Genomic DNA, 26,243 nt, shown 5'->3' with positions numbered 1-26,243 from the left:
GTTGCAGAAACAGATCAGTGATAACGAGAAAAATCCCCTTTTCTATGCACAGTGCTCCTTCAGATGCATGATCTCATTGGCTTATCCCTAAATCCAGAGAGCAGAACTGGAATTATTCTAGTTTCATAAATGGGGAAACTGAGCTTCAAAACTGAATTTGAGTTCTTCACACGTCCCTCTAAAGCCCTGGTTTCCTCTCTGACCTCACAAGAATCCTGTCACTTGACTTGTAGTACAGGAAGGCAGGGTCACCGAATGGCTGTCAACCAGTTTTACAGCCCTCTTAGGTGGAATTCCCAACTCTGCTAATTACTGTTATGTGACATTGGATAAGTTACTTAGCTACATTATGCCTGTTCCCTCAACTGTAAGACAAGAATGATAATAGTAATTAAGAGTAACTTTCTCATGATTTTATTAGAAATACTGAAATAATAATATAGGTAAAGCACTTGGTCTCGCTATTATTATTGTTGTTGTTATTATTGACAAGGATGCTACAGCTGCCTAGTGGAAAATCCAGAGAAAGAGTTTTACTTATTTTCCACCCCCAAGGATTTGAAGAGGTTTTGAGAATTATGTCTTCAGTTTGGAAGGCTGCCCGTGGATCAAATGCAATGCCTGAGATGATGGTGAAAATCATTGGAAGTAAACACTTTTGATACCTTGTGGAGAAGCCAAAGATGTAAGTTTACTATTTGAAAAATACCTGTTTTGCTTGGATGATAATGAAGTTTTTTCTTTAATCCAGAAATTTACATTTTAAAAACGCTGTCCATGGAAAATTAAGTCATTAAGATGAAACAGTAAAAGTAAAATAGTGTTGATAACTTCTATGCACAGTGTTTTCCTAAAGTTTTCATCTTTGTAGTTCCCCATACTCCTTAATTACTTGGGCTGATTTTCCAAATAGATGGGAAATATAAGCATTGAGACATTTATAAATATTAATGGAGCATTGCTGCTTCTTCTCATCAGGTCTGTAATCTACCACATTTAGTCATTTTTGGGGGGTGGGGAGGGAGAGGGGAAGGTTGTTAATCAAATTGTTATGAATTAAAGGAGGGGGATTGGTAATGAGTCATCAATTGTAAGAGTTTCACTTACTTTTCTTCATAATCCATACTCCTCCAATAGGGGCTTCTCAGAACATAACTAAGAGGGCTTTCTTCCTCTAAACTCATCACAGTCACACTTGAAGGGGGACATTCATATATCACTAAAATTCTCTAGATGTTTGGCACAGAAAAGTATGACCAGTTCTTCCTTCCAGAGTTTTGGTGGTTTGCATAAGAAAAAGAAGATACTAGCCCTGCCTTTCATCTAGTAGATATTCCATAAATAGCAGCCTGTTAATAATTGCCTTTCCCTCCTAAAGTGATTTCCTTAGTTCTTTCCTCTATTTCAGAAACCCATAGACCAAAAAAATAGAGAAACAAAAAGATCTAACCTCATTGAACATAGGTTCAGAAAGCAGTGGACACCAAACCTGGCTATCATCAGAATCACCCAGAGAGTCCTTAAAAATAAAGATGTGGGGTTCAACCCAAGACCTATTAAATCAGAATCCCTGAAGATGAGGCCATGAGGACTACTGTTATGGAGTATAGGCTTTAGAAGGGCAAATGGGCTTTACCTCCCCACCAATCAGTACGGTTGCCCTAAGAGATTCCAAAGTGAGTACTGTAATCAATTAGTAATGTCTGTCATGGCACAGGAAGTGAGCTTTGCAGCACGTGAGTCATATATTTGAGATCCCTACAGACCTGAGAGATGTGAGTTTGAATCCTGGCTCTGTGCCTTCCTAGACTTTTGACATTGAGAAAGTGAGTTAACATCTCTGGCCTCAGATTCTATCAACTGGGGATAAAATCCATCTATCTAGTAGGGTTGTTGTGAGGATCAAATGCGAAAAAGTATGCAAAACATCTTTCCAGTGCCTAGAAGTATATTCAATGTGCTTAAAAAATGGTTCTGCTACTATTATTGAGGCAAATCTTTCCATGGATACAAGACATTAAGTAAAAAATCAAATCTCTTTCTATGAAACACTTGGCATCCCTTTTATATTCTATGCCAGGTTATCTCTGTTTTGTAGATGAAGAAACTAAGATACTGTGATAAGTGATTATTTCAAGATCTGCTGATCTTGACAAATCCCAGTCGTTGTCCAGAAAAGTAAATAAGATCAGTTGGAATGCCTTGCTCAATTCTCCTTCTACCTGGAAGACATTGCAATTCTACTAATTTCCATTCCTCTTTGAGGTTGTTTGTTTAACCCCTTCATCCCCAACCCCTTCCTTTTTCCAGGGGTATCAGAGTCTAATACGTTCCTAATGGGGGTGGGAGGTGGAGGAAGTATCCTTGTCCTTTTAAAGTAGAGAAAAATTCCATCTGTCTTATAAGAAGGTACCTGTATTTATTTCTCTTTATTCTTTAAACTTTAGATTCAGGAATTAAGAGTACATTACGTCAACTACATTAATTGGAAATAAAAGTTCTGTTTCTTCTATGACACAGACAATAAAACAATTGTTATTTTTTTAATATTAAAATAAGTTTTCTGTTTCTGTTTCTATGGACTTGATGTTACTGTTGCTGGAATGACATAGGACAGTTAACAAGCTTTCCTAAAATATTTTTGTATGGTTCAAAAATAAATAAATCTCAAGAGGCTTCTTGTTGCTGAGTTAAAGACAGACCCACCACTACCATGCCTTTGCATGTTCCAAAGTCTGACTCTAAAAAACATTTTAATCATGCTACATCTACACCTTTCAGCCAGGGCTTCAAGAAGGTGTTTTCTTTGGGGTAAATCATTGAGCCCATAAGTAAAAAATGTACATAAGAAACATAAGTAAAAGCCAAAAGAAGAAGAAGTCTCTATAAGGAAAATCTAGATTTAAAAAAATTACAAATTAATAATGGATGGAAAAATAGAACTATTCTCGTGTAACCACATTTAGTTCAGATTTCTTATAGGATGTGTGGAAAAGATGGATAGTATATCAGACAGAGAAGTGATCCTCAAGGTACAAATCAGTCTATTAGTTTGCTAGGGCTGCTGAATGAAAATGCCATAAACTGGGTAGCTTAGACCAACAGAAATGTATTGTCTCACAGTTCTGGAGACTAGTCAGCCGAAACCAAGGTGTCGGCAGAGCCCTGCTCCTTCTGAGGTGCCCAGGAAGGATCCTTCTGTTCCAGGTCTCTCTCCTTGCCTCTCCCTATATATGTTTCTGTGTACAGATTTCCTCTTTTCATAAGGGCACCAGTCAGTTGGCTTATAACTCTACTACTCTAACATGGCTTCATCTTAACTAATTACATCTGCAGTCACCTTATTTCCAAATAAGGTCACATTCTGAGATACTGGGGGTTAGGACTTCAACATATGAGTTGGCGGGGAGGCACATAACCCATAACAACCAGTCTCCCATTTTACAGATGAGGTGAGACAACTGAGGCCTCAGTGAACTTAAAGTCAGGCCACTTATTAAGAATTAAGACTGGAATACCACTCCCTCCAACTTTTTTTAGTTAAGCCTGGACACTTACTAGCAGGAGATGAACAGAAAATACTCAATGCCTACTTAGAATACATATTTTTCACAAAAAAGATCAAGGTACAGGCTTAAAGAGTAAAACAGGTGTCCCTCAGTTTGTGCCATCATCGTTTTCCTCATATATCCCTACACCAGCCTTCCAACCCTGCTCCCTGCCTCTAATCTCATTCTCTCATTCACTCTCTGAATCCTTGTTCCTCAAAGGATAGTCTATGGACCATCAACATCAACCTCACCCGGAGTCTGTTAGAAATGCAGACTCTCAGGCCCCTCTCCAGACATACTGAGTCAGAATCTGCACTGTTGTCAATTCCCAGGTGAGGCCTATGCAACATTCGTGTTTGAGAAGCCCAATTCTCAAGTATAGCTAGCACCATCTTTTTAAAATGCAAATCTAATGAAGTGCCACCATCACCAGCCTCAGATTTGCCTGCCTCCCTCCCCCTGCAGGCTCCCATAGCATTCGTAGGGATTATTGCACTCTGACAATTTCCTATGCATTTCTGTGTTCCCCCCATTTACCTGTAAATTCTGTGTGCACAACTGTACCCTCAGCACTGAGTGCAAAGTCTTGTACATATTGAAAGCCTAATGAATGAATTAGAGTACAATAGATGCCAAGAAAAGGGAAGATCTAGAAAGACAATTCTTAGTGCTTTAAATACAAGTCTAAAGGCCCATGTTGCTAAAATAACACGAAGATATTACTATGGAACCCTGATGAGTCATCTGATAGCTGATCCAGAAGAACATATGCCAGCTGACTTGAGACAAATGTCTCATTTTCTAAAAGGAGATAAAAGTTGGTAATGAAATCACAGAACTTGAGGCTTGTGGACAATCCCTGGCAAAATTACAGGCCAAAGAATTAAATATATTAGATGTGAGAACAAAACACAAAGGTGATGGTCACTAAGGGTTGGTGCATGTTGACTAAAAAACAGAGCATGCTAAACTGACCGCGTTCTCTTTATTGATGAGGTTACTGCAGTGCAGATGAAGGGAATCATAAAGCACAGTATTGGTTAATTTCAGTGAGTCATTAGGCACATTTTTCTCACAAAGCCTTGAAATAAGGCAGAGAATTCTGGACTGAATAGTATTAAGATAGGCGACATACCAACCTGGTAGTGACTGAACAATGGATGTAAACACAATATGTCGGAGGTGGAGAGGTTGAGAGGATTTATGTGTGACCCTGTTCTTAGTCAACATTTTTTGAAATCCCCAACTGAAGGAAGATAGACAAATCACTTTAGTAAACAGGTAAGTAGTAGAATGCTGGGAAGACTTGGCAGGAAAATGAGCGAAAACCAGCAAGATAAAATCAAGAGAAATATATGTAAAGTATGTCTTTAGATAAGGGTACATGTAAGTGATTATATAGAATAAATGTTTGGATTTTACTTGCTGTGAAGTAATAGAATACATACTGGTCTCTGGGAATTCCCTGGCGGTCCAATGGTTAGGATTCCGTGCCTTCACTGCCTAAGGCCCGGGTTCGATTCCTGGTTGGGGAACTAAGATCCCGAAAGCTGTGCAGTGCAGCCAGAAAATAAAAAATGAAAAAAATTTTTCAATTTAAAAAAAGGATACATACTAGTCTCTGCTCCCACCCAGCTCCTGGCATGGAGCTCCTAAAACTCTCACAATTTCCTAAGAGATAAGAGTACTAAGAGTATCATTTGTTCTACTATTTAATCTTTGACCCTGGCTCCTGACACAAAGCTCCTAAAGCCCTAAGAATTTCCTGAGTGATAAGGTGTCCTTTGTTCTAATGAGGATACTCTTGGTGGGATCCTGGGTGGCTCCAGGGTGGAGGTTGGTCACGAGAAAGACCAAGCCATGATTAAAATCTTGGAACTTTCAGTGCCTGACACCACACTATCCTCCTAGAGGGAAGCAAAGCTGGAGACTGAGTGAATGATTGATCATAACTACATGATGAAGCCTCCTAAAAATCCCAAAGGTATGGGGTTCAGAGAGCATCTAGCCTGCTGAACACATCTATGTGCTGGGAGGGTGTTATGTCTGTAGAATGCATGGAAGTTCCATGCCCTTCCTCAAATACTTTGCCCTCTGCATCTCTTCCATCTGGCTGTCCCTGAGTTGTATCCTTTTACAGTAAACCAGTCATCTAGCAAGTAAATGGTTTTCCTGAGCTCTGTGAGGCACTCTAGCAAATTCATCAAACCTGAGGAGGGAATTGTGGGAATCCTAATTTATAGCCACCCTGTCAGAAATATAGGTAACAACCTGGACTTGTGACTGACACCTGAAGGGGGCAGGGCAGTCTTGTGTGACTGAGCCCTTATCCTGTGGCATCAGTGCTAACTCCAGGTAGATAGTGTCAGAACGGAATTGAAATGTAGGACCCTCAGCTGATGTCAAAGAACTGCTTAGAGTGGGGAAAACCCACACATATTTGATGACTAGTACTGTGTGGTAGTAGTAGAGAGTAGAGTGGAGAATAAAATGGAGGGTTTTCCCCTGTACACTTGGGTTTAAGCTTAGCATGAGCCAAAGGTGTCCAGATAGAGGAATGGGGGGTGGGGCAGGAGGCAGGCATCATACTCAGAACTAGACCTGTCACCTGGGAGTACTATGCTTTATCCCGGATGCCACATTTTAGGAGGGATCCTGGCACACTAAAGGTGCAAGCACTAAAGAGGTGGCATTATGGAAGCTCCAGGGTGTGACATGTGGCCTAGGGGAACATTTATAGAATCTGGGAATTGAGTTGTTAAATAAAAGAGGAATTGGGTCCCTTTCAAGAAACTCCTGTGAGTAGAGATGCTTCTGGTGAATAAAGTTGGACTCTATAGTTCCTTCCCATGCCAAGAATCAATGACCCAAAGCATTTTATTCCATAGTTACATGGCTGTTGGTATAGAATTGCTAAGCACGGGGGAAGCTGACTCCGAGATGTTATGGGAAAGAATAGCAAATGTTTGTAATAATGTACATTGATGTTTAGAGCCAATAAACATAAAATTCTTTATTTTTCCACATGACTCTCATGGAGCCCATATTCTGTCACTTTTTAATCCCTCAAAGCCCTTCACATTAATACAATATTTTTGAGTTTCTTGAACTCTTTTAAAGTGTTAATGTTAACAGTTTTAGAAATTAATGCATATATGGAATTGACATCTTTTCAGTTAAAAAACATTAATTGAGTACTTGCTGAGTGTCAAGCCTTAGGGACACAGCAGGTTACCTAAAATTCTAGTGATGGGAGACATACAACAAACAGGTAAACAATGATCATTCGAGTGAGGATAGTGCAATGAGGAAAAATAGAGGAGGGTCATAAGGGTATATGGAATCACAAGGGATGTTTCCAGAAGGCGTCTCTAAGCAAATGGCATTTAACTGAGACTGTTAAGAGATGAGTCAGAACTACGCAATGAAACTTATCCATGGTTAACTAGCAGTGAGCTGGCTAAGACTAGCCCAACTCTATCCCAGTGGGTGTGGCTCACCAGATTCCAAGTTTCCATAAAAGTAGTAGTTTCTTCTTCCCTCTCCTGCCCCAGAAGAAGAGGCTGCAACTTCCCACAGACCCCAAGTTCTCCAGATATTGAACATTTGGCTTTCCCCAACAACTGCTACAAATAGCACCTAAGTTGAGCATCTGGAGTCTAAGCAGATTTTTTTGGTACTAGGTTGCCTTATGCCTGCTTCATACAAAGTGCCAAAGTGTCACTTCCCAGGAGCACAGCACCCAGAGATCAGGGCAGCTGCGTAGCTGCTGATTTTCCACCCATGAGAGTCAGTCTGTACCAAGCGACACCACAGGTGTTCATCACCATCCCTGTGCCTCCACAGTTCTACACAGAGAGTAAACTATGGAGCAAGGAAGCCAGAGTTGGTGGAGCTAGTGAACAGGGGGAGGGGCATAGGAAATGAGATCAGGGAGGCCCTCGGGGCTCAGATCATGGGCCATGTGGTCCCTGGTAGGAACTCTGGATTTGTTCTATGTAGAAAGGGAAGACATGGGAAAATTGAGAGCAGTGGAGGACACAATCGAATTTATGCTTTCTAAAGGATGGTTCTGGCTGCTGAGTGGAGTATACACTGGAAGAGGCATGAGTAAAATGAGAGAGACCATTTAGGGAGTCATTATGGTAATCCAGGCAGGAGATGGTAGCAATAATCAATTATAGTCCCTACATAAATCCTGGATAAACTTAGTGATTTAAAAATTCAAATACCTACTTATTTTTTTTTAAGAAATAACTAATTGTAATACTTTATCTTTGTTTATTGTATTTCTTGCTATATAATCTACATATTACCTTACTATCCATGAACTCAATCTGTCCCTAAAACAGAACGATATCAGAGCACAAACAGTTGTCTATGTTTTCACAAGTTCAAAGAAATGAAGTAATATGCTAAAAATCATACTTCTCCTATGCCCTTTCCACTGTTTTTTTTTCTTTTTTATTAACCTTCTACAATAGGTTTTAAGTTATTATTATTATTCTAGACACTGTGAGAAGTAAAAAGGAGCATGAGATACTGTTTGGGACATATGCCTCCAGCCCAAGACATAGGCATAGAGCTTTAAATTAGAGTATAGGGCTTTATGTGAGTAAATGTCAAATCAATGGTATAAAAAACAGGTGGCCATTGATCTTAAATCTTGAGACTGTGAGGTAAAAGTTGTTACTTTACCATTTGAAATTCTACACTTCCAAAAATATAATAAATAGTAAAAGGCAAAAACAAAACACTATTTACAACATATATGACAGGAAAAAATTAATCCTCTTAATGTATAAAGAGCCCTTACAAATCAATAGGAAAAAGATGATCAGCCCAGTTTCAAAAACTGGCAAAAGATCTAGACAGGCAATTCACAAAAGAAGAAATAAAAATGAACACTAGATATATATGTATGGTTGGGGGAGTGGGGTGGGGAATTAACCTGAGTGGTAATGAAAGAAGTTTAAACAACAGTGAGATATTATTTTCTAACAATCAAATTGGAAATGTTTTTATAATGGAAATACCCAGGTTGACAAGGGTTTAGGAAAAAGAGTACTCATATGCTATCGTTTTTTAGATTATAAAAAGCCTTAAAAGTGTATGTACTTTGGCATCAAATCACCACCTGTGAATCAATTCTGTGGAAATAATTATGGGTAGATGTAATGGTTTGGTTTCAAAAATGTACACAGGCATATACAAGTCTGGGTCCAGTAGGAAACAGATTACATAACTCAAATTAGGATGATTCAAGGAGGATTTGTTTACAAGAGTAAAAGAATTGCAAGATATAATACAGGAATCATGGGCTAGCAGCTGCAAGGTCTGCAGAGATAGGAAAAGGGGAATGTTATTGAGATGGAAGCATTCTGTAACTCAGGCCACCTGGAGAAAATCATGACCTTTGGGCAGAAGACACAAGTAGCTTGAGACACTCTTGCAGGGAGAACCAGTCTCCTGCCAGGGCCAGAATCAGAAGACATGGGAGCTGACCAGCTGATCAGTCCACAAAGGTCAGCTTCTCAGGGTGGATGAGGACGCAAGGAAGTCGGAGAAAAGGAGAATGTCCAGCAGAGAAGCAATATTTAAACTAGTAAAAATTTGAGAACAGTAAATATTCCCAAATAATAGAGGACTAGTTAAATAAACTCTTGTATATCTATACAATGAAATACTATCTAGACACTTTAAATGTTCTTGTGGATACATAAACATTGATGCGTAAGGTATCCACATTATATTGTCAACTGGAAAAATTTTAAAAGATCACAAAACTTTATAATCCTAGTTTGGTTTAAGAGCAAAACAAAACATAAGTTCTTGTATACGTACAGGGAAACTTTCTATAAAGAGATAACATAATACCTTGCCACATATAGTTTAACCACTTATAATTTTGAGAAAGCACAGATTTATTTTTATGCAGTACACTTTTTTTAGGACTTTATTTTTTACAGCGGTTTTAAGTTCACAGCAAAATTGAAAGGAAGGTATAGAGACATCCCATATACCTCCTGCCTCCACACATGCGTAGTCTTCCCCATTATCAACATCCCTCACCAGAGTGGTACATTGGTTATAATTGATGAACCTACACTGACACATAATAATCACTGAAAGTCCATGGTTTACTTTAAAGTTCACTCTTGGTGTTGTACATTCTATGGGTTTGGATAAATGTATAATGGCACGCATTCACCATTATAGTATCAGACAGAGTAGTATTGCCCTAAAAATCCTGTGCTCTGCCTATTCATTCCTCCCCTCCTTTCCTATAGTACACTTTTCAAATCCATGGTCTCTTTACATACCACTGATTTAGTTCAATCTAATTAAACAAAACCCCTATAGCAATCATTATTGCTCCTGGTTCCCATAGACCCTGCGGATGTATCCAGAACATGTTACAGAGAGAGAAGAACTGTAGGAGCCGTTCGAGGATCTCAGAGCATGAATGGAAAACCTGGCTCAGAGCTGTGCCTTAAAGCATGGAGATAATTGATGAAGAGGCCAGGCAGTTGCACAATTACCTTGCTTAGAAACAGAGGAGAATGCAAGTGCAAAGAACATTCAATTTCAAGCCTATAGTTGAAATTGTTGGCTCAAAGATTTAAAAACAGCACAGTCTGGCCAGCTCCTGGGTATAATTCACCTGAGGACACTTTGATACAACAATGTTTGGGGTTTTTTGGGTTTTTTTTTTTTTTTTGTAAAATTAAGGAATGTGATTCCAAAGAATTGTGCTTTATCAGAGCAGATTTTAAATATGAATTAATCTGCTTTTTTTTTAAAGTGGGTGATTTCTATAACTTGTATTTACTATTATTAGTAAATAACAAGGTGGTGGGAGAGATTACATGAACTCTGTCTTTTTATCTGTTTAAATAGGTTTTCCTCAGTTCCTATGAACTGTGAAATGTTGATCCTTCAAACTTTAGTTTTACCTATCAACAAAGAAAGTTTGGGGATCCAAAGGAAAGAGCACCCCTTCTGTACCTGGGTGATGAGAAAGGTGTTGATAAAGGAGATAGCACTTTAACTTAGGACTAAAATAAAATTACCATTTGTCATGGGCTGACTGGGAATCCAGGCTCGGTGCTAAATATTTTATACAGCTTATCTTGCTAAGTATTATTTTTCTAATCTCACAGATGAGAAACTGAAAATTAGAGATGTGAAATAACTTATCAAAATCACACAAGTTATGTTTGGGGTTAGGACTCAAAACCAGGTGTCTTGGACATATAGCTCACGTCCTTAGCCACTGCCTGAAGTTATTTGTACATTTTGCACAACTATGGAAAAGACCTTCCTTTTTCATTGTCTATGCCATTGTTTCTCAAACTTCTGTGTACATAGGAATCATCTGAGATGTTTGATAAGAATATAAATTTTCTTGTCCTGCTTTCAGAAATTCTGATTTAATAAGTTCAGAGTGACCCAAGTTTCTATCTTATTATCCAGCACCCTACACAATTCTTACCTGCCTCAGGTGGTCTGAAGTTCAATCACTGTCTTTTTCTCCAAGAACAGGCCCTTCATTCTATCTGGAATATTCTCCCACCTCTTACTTTCTCTTTCACCTGCTATCTTATAAATCAATTCCTTCATGGAGTCATTTCCACTCCTCTTAAAGCAGATTTGGTTTGACAACACTCTGTGATTCTATATCTTTTTTTTACATACTCTATTTTTTCAATTATCACATTGTATTATAATTTTCTGTTTAAATGTCTGCTTTTCCCGCTTAACTATGAGATCTTTGAAGACAACACAACCTGAAGACAGTGAGTGGATTAGATGCTCACTGCAACCCTGACTAAGAAGGTAATAATGCATAGCTAAAAAACAAGTAAAACAGAAGAAAACATCCATGGTGTAAATATGCCTAATGCTGTAGAATTGGATTTACATGTAAAAAGAAGGTTTCAGAAGAGTAGGTATGTTGGGATATCATCTTCTGTGAGTTAATTTATCTGAAGAAAATGAAAACACTAAATGGAAAAGATATGTGCATCCCAATGTTCATAGCAGCATTATTTACAGTAACCAAGATATGGAAGCAACCTCAGTGTTCATCAACAGATGAATGGATTAAGAACATTATATATGCAATGGAATATTACTTAGCCATAAAAAAGAATGAAATTTTGCCATTTATGACAACACGGATGGACCTGGATGCTTAGTGAAATAAGTCAGACAGAGAAAAACAAATACTGTATGTTTTCACTTATATGTGGAAGCTAAAGAATAAAACAAATGAATATAACAAGACAGAAAGGGACTCGCAGTTACAGAGAACAGACCGGTGGTTGCCAGAGGGGAGAGGGGTTGGGGGAGGAGCAGATGGGTGAAAGGGACAAAGAGGTACAAACAACTAGGTATAAAACATGTATAAAATGTACAGCACAGGGAATATAGCCAACATTTTATAATAACTTTATATGGAGTAAAATCTATAATGATAGTGAATTACTGTGCTGTAACCAGAAACTAATATAACATTGTGAGTCAACTATACCTCAATTAAAAAAGAAAAGAAAAGGGGGAGGGGAGGAGTAAATCATACCAAAGAACAATTGGTGATTGACCTGGTTACTAATTTTGCAGCCAAAATGGCCCCAATTTGAGAAACTATTCTCATTCTGTAAAGTAGTATAGTGAAAAATGCCATGAAAAATACACTTTGGTTATTTTCATTGTTGTCAGAATGTGGCTCAATGCTGTGAAGAGAGATGTGGGATACTTTGGAAATAACTTTGGAAATAACTTTGGGAATGTTATGAATCCCTTGTCCCTGGGAAGGTACAAACCAAAGCTGAAGGATGGCCACTTGGGTGTTCTGAGAAGGACTTCATAAGCCTAAGTTGGAAGATGGACTAGGTACTTCTATATACATTATTTTTTATTAACATTTTAAAAAAGAATCAAAATCCTCTTGTTTAACAGTAGCCAGTTTGTTTATTATGGGTATGAAGTTGAGGAGAAATGTGGAGGAAGGAGTACATGCTTTGGAGCCATACAGACCTGGGTCTGAGCCCTAGATCTCTACTTATTATCAGTTTATCAATGAGCAATTTACTTAATCTCTCTGATGATTTTTTTTCTCATCTGTACAATGATCATAATACCTACATTTCAGGATTATTAGAATAACATAAAATAATTTATGTGAACTTATACACAGTGGCTGACACATAGAAATAAGCATTTAGGACATGTTAGCTAGCATAATTTACAATGACAAAGAAATAATTTGGGTATGGGTTTGGGAATTAATGTACTTTAAAAATTTTTCTGAAGACTAAACATCAATGATAATAGTATATGGATGGCTCCAGGGAGTAAACAAAAAAAAAAAAAAAAAAAAAAAAAAGAAGAGGAAAAAACCCTCACATTTCATCACAACATTTGCTACATTAGCACAGGCTTTACGTTTCAGCTTCCCCATGGAGTTTGGTGAGATTTTCAGCTGCAGTCCCCTCCCCAGTCCCACTTTATTTTTTATTTTGTTGTTTTCTTTTTAAAAGAGAAAAGTCTGGTTGTGCCGATTATCTGTTATTACTTCCAAACAAGAACATGCTTTCATTTACTGAAATTAGATCCCCATTCACTGTGTTGGCACACTCCGGACTGTCTTCTCCAGAGGGTTTGAGGCCTGTTAGATGGTACGCAGTTGGAAATTGGCAGCACTGAACCTCTGCCAAGGCTGGCAGACCTTTAAGATGGCATCTGGTGACCTTTCTGCTGAGCCCCCTGGGTCCTCCATTTGCGAGTTGATGTTCTCACGAGGGGTGTAATCCAAATCAAATGTGAGATCTGGTGAGATGTAGTTGCATGGGAGGTGGGGCCAGTGTGGGATCTGTACATTGCTTTGGGCAGAGGATGCTACTAGACACCCTTGCAATGTTTCTTTCTAATCCTGAGACTCTGAGCTCTACAAAAGGGTGGCACTAAAGGGCTGATTTGCAGGAAGAGCCTAGTGTGAGAAAGGGAACAATTGGACAGTTTTCTCCTCATTTATTTATCATCCAGCATTACTGTCATCCTTCCTAATTGCCATAGTTCCCAGATGACACTAAACCCTTCACAGCATCCCTGAGAGCAGCAGCTGAGGTTAGCAGTACATATGAGGAAGCTAGCTGTGTCTTGCTTCCTAGACAGTATTGATGACATTTTTTTCCTTCCTTTGAAATGGCAAATTTCTATTTTCAATACTGCAGGTAGATAGCACACAAGCCTAGAAGAAAGACCTGTGGGTTTGTGAAAAACATAACCACAAATGCCTGTTGACGAATTGTGCTAATAGCAGACACATGCCATTTCTCAGCTAGGGAGTCTTTCTCATAATTTTAAAGTGCTATGTATGTTGTTTGTTTTAAAAAAAAGAAAAACAGCTTTTACTTTGAACAGAGTTAACAGGTCATTTTTGATTTTACATCTACTGTGGCTGTTTTAACAGACAGTTACATTTAACATTTCTCAGGCAATTCTGTCCTGAGACTGCCCACAAAATGATTTTGAAGGTGATTAAAGCAAAGATGATTCATCCCCCTTGCCTTCATCCAGAAGAGTTAACTGTCTGCCCCAGGACCATTTTTGCTTTTTAATCCTGCACTTCCTGCATGCCTCGTCCTCTAATTTCTTTTCCTCACATATTCCCTAACTTCCATGGATCCTTTCCTGACTCGGAACAATCAAGGTGCAATCAAGAAGACTTAGACCCTGTGGATGTATCTATGTAGAATTGGACAAATCGCGTGAACTGTCGGAACCTTAATTTCTTCATCCTAAAATGAAAGTAATACGAGTACCTACCCATAGGGTTGATCTAAAGATTAAATAAAAGAATGTTTGTAAATGGCTATAATGTGGCTGCCATGTAGCTAAATACTCAGTAATACTATTATTTTTATTTTATTTTATTTTTGCGGTATGCGGGCCTCTCACTGTTGTGGCCTCTCCCATTGCGGAGCACAGGCTCCGGACGCACAGGCCCAGCGGCCATGGCTCACGGGTCCAGCTGCTCCACGGCATGTGGGATCCTCCCGGACCGGGGCATGAACCCATGTCCCCTGCATCGGCAGGCGGACTCTCAACCACTGCACCACCAGGGAAGCTCAGTAATACTATTATTTTTGCAACCATTGCAAACCATAGTTACTTATCTTTCTTAGGAACTTCAAATAGCACTGATTCTTTGTAACATTCACTTGACATTTATTTATATACCAATTAGGTAGATTTCATATTATTTATGTAAATTTTATGCCAATTTCTTTTAACACTTTATAGAAATATACCTATGTAATATATAAAAGTGCACATTACAAGTATACACTCACTGAATTTTCACAAACCTGATTTACCCTTGCGTCAGACATCCAGATCCAGAAACAGAATGGTACCAAAATCCTAGAAGGCCCCCTGATGTTCCCTTCTGGACTTTATACCTCCCCCCAAAGATAACCACTATCCTGACTTCTAGAAGCAAGTTGTTAACATTATTTCTGTTATTTTTGGACAGCGAAATGAAATGAAATTTCTTGAGGTCAGGGACCATATGTTATATGTCTTCTCTCATTGCAAGAACTATGTGTTATATACACACTCTTCTTCTAGCATTCCCATCTTACTGTATTGCCATTTGATTGCACCTGTCTGGCAAAGCCCCAGCCCTGGACGAGCCCCGCTGTCTGCCTTCCTTGCATCTCCACGAGGACTACTGGGCATGTGCCCTCTCCAACTGATGCTGCAAAATCCGTGGTCTCCAACCTTCAGTGGCTGCTCAGTTGTGCCCAGCTATCTTCCACTCTTTATAGAAGCTATGTCAGGCTGTATGTCCTTAATTCAGACTTCCTATCCCAGCATTTCCTTTCTTGAGACCCAACAGGTAACCATACCTTGTATGTCAAAGAGAAAATTCAAGCTGTCAGCAATTTGGTCAGTCTCCTGTCGCCAAATGTTAAAATTTGCCTACATCCTCACCCATCTTCCTACTTCCCCACCCTGAAGTTTCATTTCTATCTCTGTTCTCTCAGAGATCTTACTTTGTCAGGGTTCACCTTATTTAATCAATGATATCCTCTCCTTTGGTCAGTTGGCTCTTCATTTATTTTTTGTTTGTTTATTTATTTTTTTATTTATTCATGGCTACATTGGGTCTTCGTTGCTGCACGCGGGCTTTCTCTAGTTGTGGTGAGCGGGAACTGCTCTTCATTGCTATGAGCGGGCTTCTCATTGCGGTGGCTTCTCTTGTTGCGGAGCATGGGCTCTAGGCATGCGGGCTTCAGAGGTTTTGGCTCACAGGCTCTAGAGCACAGGCTCAGTAGTTGTGGCGCACAGGCTTAGTTGCTCTGCAGCACGTGGGGTCTTCCCAGACCAGGGATCGAACCTGTGTCCCCTGCATTGGCAGGCGGGTTCCTAACTACTGTGCCACCAGGGAAGTCCCGGCTCTTCATTTAAATATGTTAAAGTCCCTACTGTCTTTAGTTTCTTTTTTGTAATTTTGTTTTTTTTAATTGAAGTATAGTTGATTTACAATGTTGAGCCAATCTCTGCTGTGCAGCAAAGTGACTCAGTGATACACATAGAGACATGCTTTTCTTTATATTTCTTTCCCTTATGGTTTAGCACAGGATATTGAATATAGTTCTCTGTGCTACACAGTAGTAGGACCTTGTTATTTATTCATTCTATATACAAGAGCTTACATCTGCTAATCCCAAACTCCCGGTCCTTCCCTCCTTCATGCCTCTCCGCCTTGGCAACCACAGGACTCTTCTCTATGTCTGTGACTCTGTTTCTGTTTTGTACATATGTTCACTGGTGCCATATTGTAGATTCCACATATAAGTGATATCATATAGTATTTGTATTTCTGTTTCTGACTTACTTCACTTAGTATGATAATCTCTAGTTGCATTCATGTTGCTGCAAATGGCATTATTTCCTTCTTTTTTAAGAATGAGTAGTATTCCATTGTATATATTTACCACATCTTCTTTATCCATTCTTCTATTGATGGACATTTAGGTTGTTTCCATGTTTTGGCTGTTGTGAATAGTGCTTCTATGAACATAGATGTGCATGTATCTTGTTGAATTATAGTTTTGTCCAGGTATATACCCAGCAGTGGGATTGCTGGACCATGTGGTAATTCTATTTTTAGTTTTCTGAAGAACCTCCACATTGTTTTCCATAGTGGCCGCACCAACTTACATTCCCACCAACAGTGTAGGAGGGTTCCCTTTTCTCCACATCCTCTCCAGCATTTGTTATTTGTAGACTTTTTAATGATAGCCATTCTGACCAGTATGAGGTGGTATCTCATTGTAGTTTTGATTTGCATTTCTCTAGTAATTAACGATGTTGAGCATCTTTTCATGTGCCTATTGGCCATCTATATGTCTTGTTTGGAGGAATGTCTATTAAGGTCTTCTGCCCATTTTTTGATTGGGTTGTTTGTTTTTTTGTTGTTGAGTTGTACAAGCTGTTTGTATATTTTGGAGATAAACATAATAATAACAAAGTCCTATCTGAAATCAACATTGCACGCCAGTCACCACCCCATCGCTCTCTTCTCTTGCAACCAAAATTCTTCACAGAGGTCTTTATACTTCCTACCTTTAGCTTTTTGTCTCCCCTCTTACCTCAACCCACTTCACTCTAGTGTCCACCTCTGTTACCTCAGGAAGCTCCCCTTATCAAGATTCCTGACGACGTACTTATGGCTTAACTCAACGGACACTTTTCAGGACTCATCTTTCTCAGCAGCACATGACACTGTTGACTATGCCCTCTCTCTGGAAACATTCTCTTCACTTTGCTGCCAGACCACATTCTCCTGGTTTCCCTTCCACCTTACTTAGAATTTCTTCTAAATCTCCTTTTAGGGCTCTTCCCTCTGTAAATGTAGGTGTTCCTTAGAGTTCTTTCTTAAGCCTTCTTTGCTTCTCATGCTGCCATGACTAAGAGAATTAATGTAAAAAATATACATACATCAAATCTTGGCCTTATTCAAATAAACAGGTATTGTAGCAATTGTTTTATGCTCACATAACATGACATGCTTTAAAATGGGTCCTTTCCACTGTGTCAATAACAAGAGCTAAAATTTATACAACCATCTAGGCATAAGGCATAGCTATTTTTTTTATTTTATTTATTTTTTTAACATCTTTATTGGAGTACAATTGCTTTACAATGGTGTGTTAGTTTCTGCTATATAACAAAGTGAATCAGCTGTACATATACATATATCCCCATATCACCTCCCTCTTGCATCTCCCTCCCACCCTCCCTACCCAAAGCACCGAACTGATCTCCCTGTGCTATGCAGCTGCTTCCCACTAGGTATCTATTTTACATTTGGTAGTGTATATATGTCCATGCCACTCTCTCACTTCGTCCCAGCTTACCCTTCCCCCTCCCCGTGTCCTCAAGTCCATTCTCTATGTCTGCGTCTTTATTCCTGTCCTGCCCTTAGGTTCTTCAGAACCTTTTTTTTTTTTAGATTCCATATATATGTGTTAGCATAAGGTATTTGTTGTTCTCTTTCTGACTTAACTTCACTCCGTATGACAGACTCTAGGTCCATCCACCTCGTTACAAATAGCTCAATTTCATTTCTTTTTATGGCTGAGTAATATTCCATTGTATATATGTGCCACTTTTATCCATTCATCTGTCAATGGACACTTAGGTTGCTTCCATGTCCTGGCTATTGTAAATAGAGCTGCAATGAACACTGTGGTATGTGCCTCTTTTTGAATTATGGTTTTCTCCGGGTAAATGCCCAGTAGTGGGATTGCTGGGTCGTATGGTAGTTCTATTGTTAGTTTTTTAAGGAACCTCCATACTGTTCTCCATAGTGGCTGTATCAGTTTACATTCCTACCAACAGCGCAAGAAGGTTCCCTTTCTCCACACCCTCTCCAGCATTTATTGTTTCTAGATTTTTTTGATGATAACCATTCTGAGCATTGTGAGGTGATACCTCATTGTAGTTTTGATTTGCATTTCTCTAATGATTAGTGATGTTGAGCATCCTTTCATGTGTTTGTTGGCAGTCTGTATATCTTCTTTGGAGAAATATCTGTTTAGGTCTTCTACCCATTTTTGGATTGGGTTGTTTGGTTTTTTGATATTGAGCTGCATGAGCTGCTTGTAAATTTTGGAGATTAATCCTTTCTCAGTTGCTTCATTTGCAAATATTTTCTCCCATTCTGAGTGTTGTCTTTTCATCTTGTTTATGGTTTCCTTTTCTGTGCAAAAGCTTTTAAGTTTCATTAGGTCCCATTTGTTTATTTTTGTTTTTATTTCCATTACACTAGAAGGTGGGTCAAAAAGGATCTTGCTGTGATTTATGTCATAGAGTGTTCTGCTTAAGGCATAGCTATTTTTAAATTTATTTTTCCTGATAATAAAATAACATTTCCTCATGTAGGAAATTTAGAATAATAGTTTTATAAGATATAATATGATATAATATAGCATAATGCAATATCCTAACTTCTATTAGGAGATACTTACTGTTTACTTCTGACATTTCCTTCTAGATATACTATGTACTCTAACACATGAACACATATATATCTATACATGAATTTATAGTTAAGATAATTATATATTTTCATTTATTTGTATAAGTAGACATTTTCTTTTGTCATTAAAATTATTCATAACTATTTTAATGGCCCCATACATTCTCTCATATGAACATAGAATGAAATACTGAACACATCCATCTATTAAAAAATACTTAGAGTTTTAAATTTTTATTTTTCTGCATTTTTTCCTTAATATACAGTCTTAAAAATTGATTTACTAGGTTAAAAATTTTAAGTTCCTGACTCTTAACATGTTTAGTCTGGTCATCCACTATAAGAATTATATCTATTTATGTGACCATGAGCATTTGTTTTCTTATTTCCAAAGAAGTTTTCTATATTTAAAACAATGCCTTGGGCTTCCCTGGTGGTGCAGTGGTTAAGAATCCACCCGCCAATGCAAGGGACAGGGGACCCAGGTTCAAGCCCTGGTCTGGGAAGATCCCACATGCCGCAGAGCAACTAAGCCCATGTGCCACAACTACTGAGCCTGTGCTCTAGAGCCCGCAAGCCACAACTACTGAGACTGCATGCCACAACTACTGAAGCCTGTGCGCCTAGAGCCCGTGCTCCACAACAAGAGAAGCCACCACAATGAGAAGCCCGTGCACCACAACGAAAAGTAGCCCCTACTCACCACAACCAGAAAAATGCCCGCTCACAGCAACAAAGACCCAATGCAGCCAAATATTTAAAAAATAAATAATACTTTAAAAATTAAAATAAATTAAACAAATAAAACAATACCTTGTAATTGTTTTGACTTATGTCTTTAGTTATTAAACAATGTTGATTAATTTTTAGATTTTTGTTTTTTATTTAAATTTCCTACAGGTTTTTTTTTCCCTCTATATTTAATATTAAAATTAAATGGAAGACTACTGAGAGAAAAAGAAGCCTCACGGTGAGGCAATTAAGGAGAGACATAGAGCAGAACTGGAGCTGGCAAACTGCCTTGACTTTCTTCCTTTTCTAGTTGCAAACACTGGAAATACCTGTTAGACTTGTAAGTAAAAAAGATATGTGATAACCTTTACGGTTCATCTTTGACACTGCCGTTTCTTACAGTAAGGGTTTTGGAGCAGATGGACAGATTATGAGTATATGGAAGATAAAGAAGAGAATAACATGGTCTCTCTATGGTAAATGGTCCCTAGACAAATAACCAACGTTTACTTCTTCATTACGCCATGCTAAGTTACCAGTGTTCCCAACACCATGCTAATACCTTACTTTGCTTATGCCAGCCTAGTGCAGATGGAGTCTGCCCTGAGTAACAAAGTGCAAAACTGTTTCTTCCCAGCAAGGAGAATGAGAACTTGAAGGCAGAAACTCAAACAGTACTCCAGAAATCAGTGTCTGGTACTGCAAAGCAGATTAGCAGAGACCCCCCAGCTTCTACTAATACCATAGATCATCAAATCAATCATGACCCAGATGATGTGGAAAAGAGCAAGCACCCAGAGAAAAACCAGAGGACAACCAGAAACTCCTAACGGGAGCACTCAGTTGCAGATTTCTGGATGGCCAAGTGAGTAACAAATACCTGAACTTTTCTTGGTAATTGGCTAGGAAAATTGAGAGTTAGGTTGGAAACATAGACTCACACCAACACACGCTTCTACTAATGGTAATTAACACATTTTGCATCAGATAGAATTAGAATCATTTTTTTTCATCTGAAAATGAATTTTAAGGTCATTTTGTATATTGCATCTTTGCTGACCACTAACTGAATTGGTCAACCTATTCTATCTGTGACTAACTCAGCGATAGTTATACAGTGATGTCACCATACATGCAAATTTGGGGTGTGCTAGAGGGGGAGGGTTCGTCTGCTTTAACATTACAGGAAAAGATCATTTATATTCAAAATCCAATGAAATATGTCTAGACATCAAAAAATTATCAGCCTTAAACTATCTTGATATAAATATATTATCACTGCACTCTGTTAAGAATCAACCAAACAATCCACAACAAACTAACTTGGTAATGATGAATCTAAATGATTATTACTTTGTAATTAGAAAGCAAGAGTAGCAGCAATTGAAAACTGGACCCAAATCAAGACAAACTAATGATTCATTGGTAACAAAGTACCATTTCCAAAAATTGCTGAAGTTGCAATTAAACCGACATATAGAGGAGTTTTGCAGTACTGCCAAGCATGAAGTAACAGCCAGACATTTTAGTAGAATACTGACTTAGAGTCTGCAGTAAACTCTAACATAACTATTTTTAGTTTATAATTTTAATAGCCCTTACTAAATCACTCAGATGCTCACTAGTTTCCAGTCATGAGAATATAAAATCCTGTGGATTTGGGATCTTTTGCTCATGAGAACTCTGCAAAGATTAAACTTTGGAGTGGTTACCAGTCCACCAATGGACCTCAGACCATGTTCTGCAAGGTCTCAAACACTGGGGACTTCTCTTTTTCCTTCCTAAAATTTTTATTGATCCTTCTAATTATAAAATGTTATATACTCTTGTAGAAATTTTGTAAAATGGAAGAATATAAATAAGAAGAAATTAAAACTCAATCAAATAGTGGTATATTTCTTTCTCTTCTTTCTTCCATGCATGGACACTGAATATGAACCATTATGTATATACTCTTTATTATCCTGGTCTATTCACTTCATATCAAGAATTCTCCCCCAGCTTCAAAAAATTCATCCTAAGCATCATGTTTATTGTCTCTATGAGAGTCATAATCAGAACTAACACTTATATAGCATTTACTATGTGCCAGGCACTATTCTAAGCTCTTTACATATATTAACTAATTTACTACTCCCCAAGCACCCAATGAGGTAGGAGCTCTTATTATCTTCAAATCATAGATGAAGGAACTGAAAAACAAAGAGGTCAAGTGCCTTGCCCAGGTCATAAGGCTGAGAAGTGGCAGAGCCACAGTTGAGGCCCAGGTTCTAGGTCCTTAATCCCCAAACTGTATTCATTCTTTTATATGGATATAACATGGCTCATTTAACTAATCCCTTATTGATGGGCATTTAAGTCACTTCTAGTTTTTCTCTTATAAATGAAATTTTGTTTCTTGGCACTCTCCCTATCATATCAAGTTACCCATTTGGGGTACAGTTTCTGGATCAGCCATTGTAAAAGGCAGAATGTTCATTGGGTAGGCTGTTCTTGGACCTCCACAATCTGGATTCTTTGCTAGCTCTGTAGTGCCAGAGGGAGATGATTTGTCCTTCCTCTCCCAGTATTCAAGGAGGTTTCTGATGGGAGGCTCAGCAGGGCTAACACCCAGCCACCAAACACAGCAATACCTCATAGGAAGTGAGGGCCTAATTGGTTCTGTCAGCCGAGTGTATGGTCCTGGGCGGCCAGTGGCAGCCACAGTTGCCTGGGACAGAGACCCTCACTACCACCTTGACTAAGTGGTAAAGGGAATCCTGCCACAGTGAAAGAAGTAAACCAATTAGAACTTCTAGATCCTTATTCCTTATATACAGATGAAAATAAGCCTTCCTGCCTGGGATGTAACAGGCAATCTGGACCAGCTGAATTTGCTCTAAAAGAAAAGTAGCTGATAGAGACTTGAGCCAACATGGGTGGGGACAGGCAAGTACGAAACTCTATTCTAAATTACAGATAAATTTAAAGACTATTGTTAGTAGGAGGTAAGTAAAGCTGAAAATGTTAAGAGAATCCGTAGTTTCATGTATCCAAGAACAGTAAGGGTAGCTTAGAAATCAACAAATACAAACTTTCATTTCACAAATGAAGAATAAGAGGCCCAGAGAGCTTAAATGATAGTTCAAGGTCTCACAGTTAGAGCCTGGCTCTTCTCACTGCCAGCCCTAGGACCTTTTGTCTCTAAGTCCTCTCCTTCCACGTCTTTGAAAATACATATATGTTGTTTACACTGCTTCTCAGAAGCATCAGCTCTGCCTTCTCTCAAAAAATAAAAAAAAGAATGTATAACTAGAAACAGACTCAGTAGCACAGTTTCAAAAATAAAATTAAAGTGTGCTTTTTGCATCTGGCAGCATGAAAATGAAAGTGTTAGTGTTTTAATTTTAATAATTATCACAGTTGATTGGTAGTATGTTCTTTACAAAGTCCTTTTGCATGTTTTATCTTGTTTGTTCTCCACAAGAGCCGTTGAGGTAGGTAGAGACACATGATGTTATCCTCATTTTACAGATGGATAGACAGATGTCAGGGACATTTCCACTTGACTGTGCATTGGCAGCTGAGCTCCAACAAGTTCAAAGCCAAACCTTTGATCCTGCTCTTCTTCCTGTGGTCTGTGTCTCACAGAAAGGTCCCACAACTCTCCCAGTTGCATAAGCAAGAAATCTGGGTATGCTTTCCTCTTCTCCATCCCTAACTCTGATATCCAACTAATCACTGAGCCCTTTAAATTCCATCTTTTTTATGTCTCTCAAAGTGTCCTCTTCTGTTTCTTCTGCCATCATCCTAGTTAGACCACCATTACACATCAGTAGGAAGATTTTAATTATCTTAAAACAGGACTTATTTTGTTATGCTTTCTTCTCTTTATTGGTCAGCTGTGGTAGTAATAATGCTGTGAGACAAGCAAGCCCAATACTCAGTGGTTTATAACAATAATCGTTTTTGTTCACATCACATATGTGAGTAAGACAGCTTTTACTTATTCCAGTAGGATTTTCGAGGCTTGGCTCCAGACTGCAGATTTGGTTCAGGTCTGCTCTGTTTTTCTTATTGTTCTGAATCCAGTGGGCTCCTCAAGGCAAGCTCTTCTCATGGTAATGGAAACATTTCAAAAGGACAAACACAACTGCATTACTGAACCACAAGTACATTTTAAGTCTTTGCTTATGTCATATCCACTAACATCCCACTGGCCAAAGCAAGCCACATGGCAAAGCAAAACACCAATGGGGCAGGGATATATATATGCTACCTCTTTTAGGAGGAATTTCAAAACCACTGATCAAGTGTAGCCCCTACTTAAAACACTTGAACACCATTGTTTAATCGTCAGTGCCCTAGTAGAAAATTCAAACTCCTTGACTTACTGTATCGACTCAACTCTGTTCACTGTCTACTTCCCTTCAATCCCCACCTTTCACTAAACTGAACTTCTATGTCCCAAATAGAGTTCTGCTTTTTTATCTCCTATCCTTTGACCATGCAATTACTTTTATGCGAAATTCTCTTCCCTCCTTCTCTATTTAACTCCTAATTACATCGGGGTCTCAACACAGATATCAAGTCTATCAAGAAACATCACTGTCTTACCACCAAAACTGCCTTTTCTAAGGTGCATCTACATCAATCTGTGCATATGGCAGATGTTATTATACTATTAAAATAGTTTGTTTCCTTGTCTATCTCCTTCCATGAGTCTTTAAATTCCTTGAGAATATTCATTTTTGTTTCCAAAATGTGTCTCTCTATATATTAACCCAAAGCCAACATATTATTTAATGGAGAAACACTAGAGGCTTTCACATTAGAGTCAGGAGAAGTCAAAGTACTCAATATCTCTGCTGGGTTTTACTATATGTTGGAGGTATTAGCTAATATAATTAAACAAGAGAAAGCAACCCAGGCATAATAATTAAAAAGGAGGAAAAACTCTTTTCAGATGGTAAGATTATATATATAAACTATCATAATTTCTAATGAAGAAACTATTAAAACAGTAAGAGGGACTTCCCCGATGGCCCAATAGTTAAGAATCTACCCACCAATGCAGGGGACAAGGGTTTGATCCCCTGTCCGGGAAGATCCCACATGCCACGGAGCAACTAAGCCTGTGCGCCACAACTACTGAGCCTGCGCTCTAGAGCCCTTGAGCGACAACTACTGAAGCCCACATGCCTAGAGCTCATGCTCTGTAACAAGAGAAGCCACCGTGATGAGAAGCCCTTGCACCACAACAAAGAGTATCCCCCGCTCGCTGCAACTAGAGAAAGCCCGCACGCAGCAACAAAGACCCAAGGCAGCCAAAAATAAATAAATAAATAAATTTATTTATTTAAAAAAAGAACAGTAAGAGAATTTGGCAAAATAGAGTTATAGCATCAATATCCACAAATCAATGGCTTTCATATATATATATATATATATATATACACACACACACACACACACACACACATACAAAAACTAGTTAGAAAATAAAATGGAAAACACCATTTACAATAGAAAATAGATATTTAACTAAATTAACTAAATAAATAAATCAAACACATAGGTATAAACTGAACAAGAAATAATGTCCAAACATTTATGAGGAAAAATATAAAATACTCTTGAAAAACATGAGCATATTTGAATGATGGAAAGACATGCTATTATATTCTTGTACAGAAAAAAGTAACATCATCAATTTGCATCAAAATCCCAATGACCTTTTTTGTATAAATGTAAAAACTCATCCTAAGATTCACATGGAATCTCAAGGGACCTTGAATATCCAAAACAATCCTGAAAAAGAATAAAGCTGGAGGACTTATACTTTCTGATTTCAAACCTAACTGCAAAGATACGATAATAAAAATGGTATAGCACTGGCATAAAGACAGACATATGGACCAATGGAATAGAATAGGGAGTCCAAAAATACTCCTTCACATATATGCTCAAATGATTTTTTTTAAGATTTATTTATTTATTTATTTTTAGGTCTTCATTGCTGCGCGTGGGCTTTCTCTAGCTGCAGGGAGCGGGGGCTACTCTCCATTGTGGTGCGCGGGCTTCTTATTGTGGTGGCTTCTCTTGTTGAAGAGCACGAGCTCTAGGGTGTGCAGGCTTTAGTAGTTGCGGCGCATGGGTTCAGTAGTTGTGGCTCACAGGCTCTAGAGCACAGGCTCAGTAGTTGTGGCTCACGGGCTTAGTTGCTCCGTGGCATGTGGGAACTTCCCGGACCAGGGCTCGAACCCGTGTCTCCTGCATTGGCAAGCGGATTCTTAGCCACTATGCCACCAGGGAAGCCTGAAATGATTTTTTGACAAGGATGCCAAGATGATTCAATTGGAAAAAGACGGTTTTTTTCAACAAATGGTACTGGGAAAACTGGATATCTGCATACAAAAGTA

At 38.5% G+C, this 26,243-nt stretch overlaps 1 protein-coding gene across 1 annotated transcript in view; it reads left to right on the top strand.

Moving 5' to 3' along the window:
• The first annotated feature begins 578 nt into the window (after window positions 1–578).
• The window catches only part of C1H1orf87 (chromosome 1 C1orf87 homolog), a 128,287-nt gene continuing 102,622 nt past the window's right edge, over window positions 579–26,243 (top strand). The window contains 3 exon segments of the mRNA XM_065884333.1: window positions 579–685; window positions 20,480–20,652; window positions 20,655–20,707. Coding sequence (XP_065740405.1) covers window positions 579–685; window positions 20,480–20,652; window positions 20,655–20,707 — 333 coding nt within the window.

The sequence above is a fragment of the Phocoena phocoena genome, chromosome 1 (assembly GCF_963924675.1).
Source record: "Phocoena phocoena chromosome 1, mPhoPho1.1, whole genome shotgun sequence".
Classification (NCBI taxonomy): Eukaryota; Metazoa; Chordata; class Mammalia; order Artiodactyla; family Phocoenidae; genus Phocoena; species Phocoena phocoena.
This window is presented reverse-complemented; position numbering and strand designations above follow the sequence as displayed.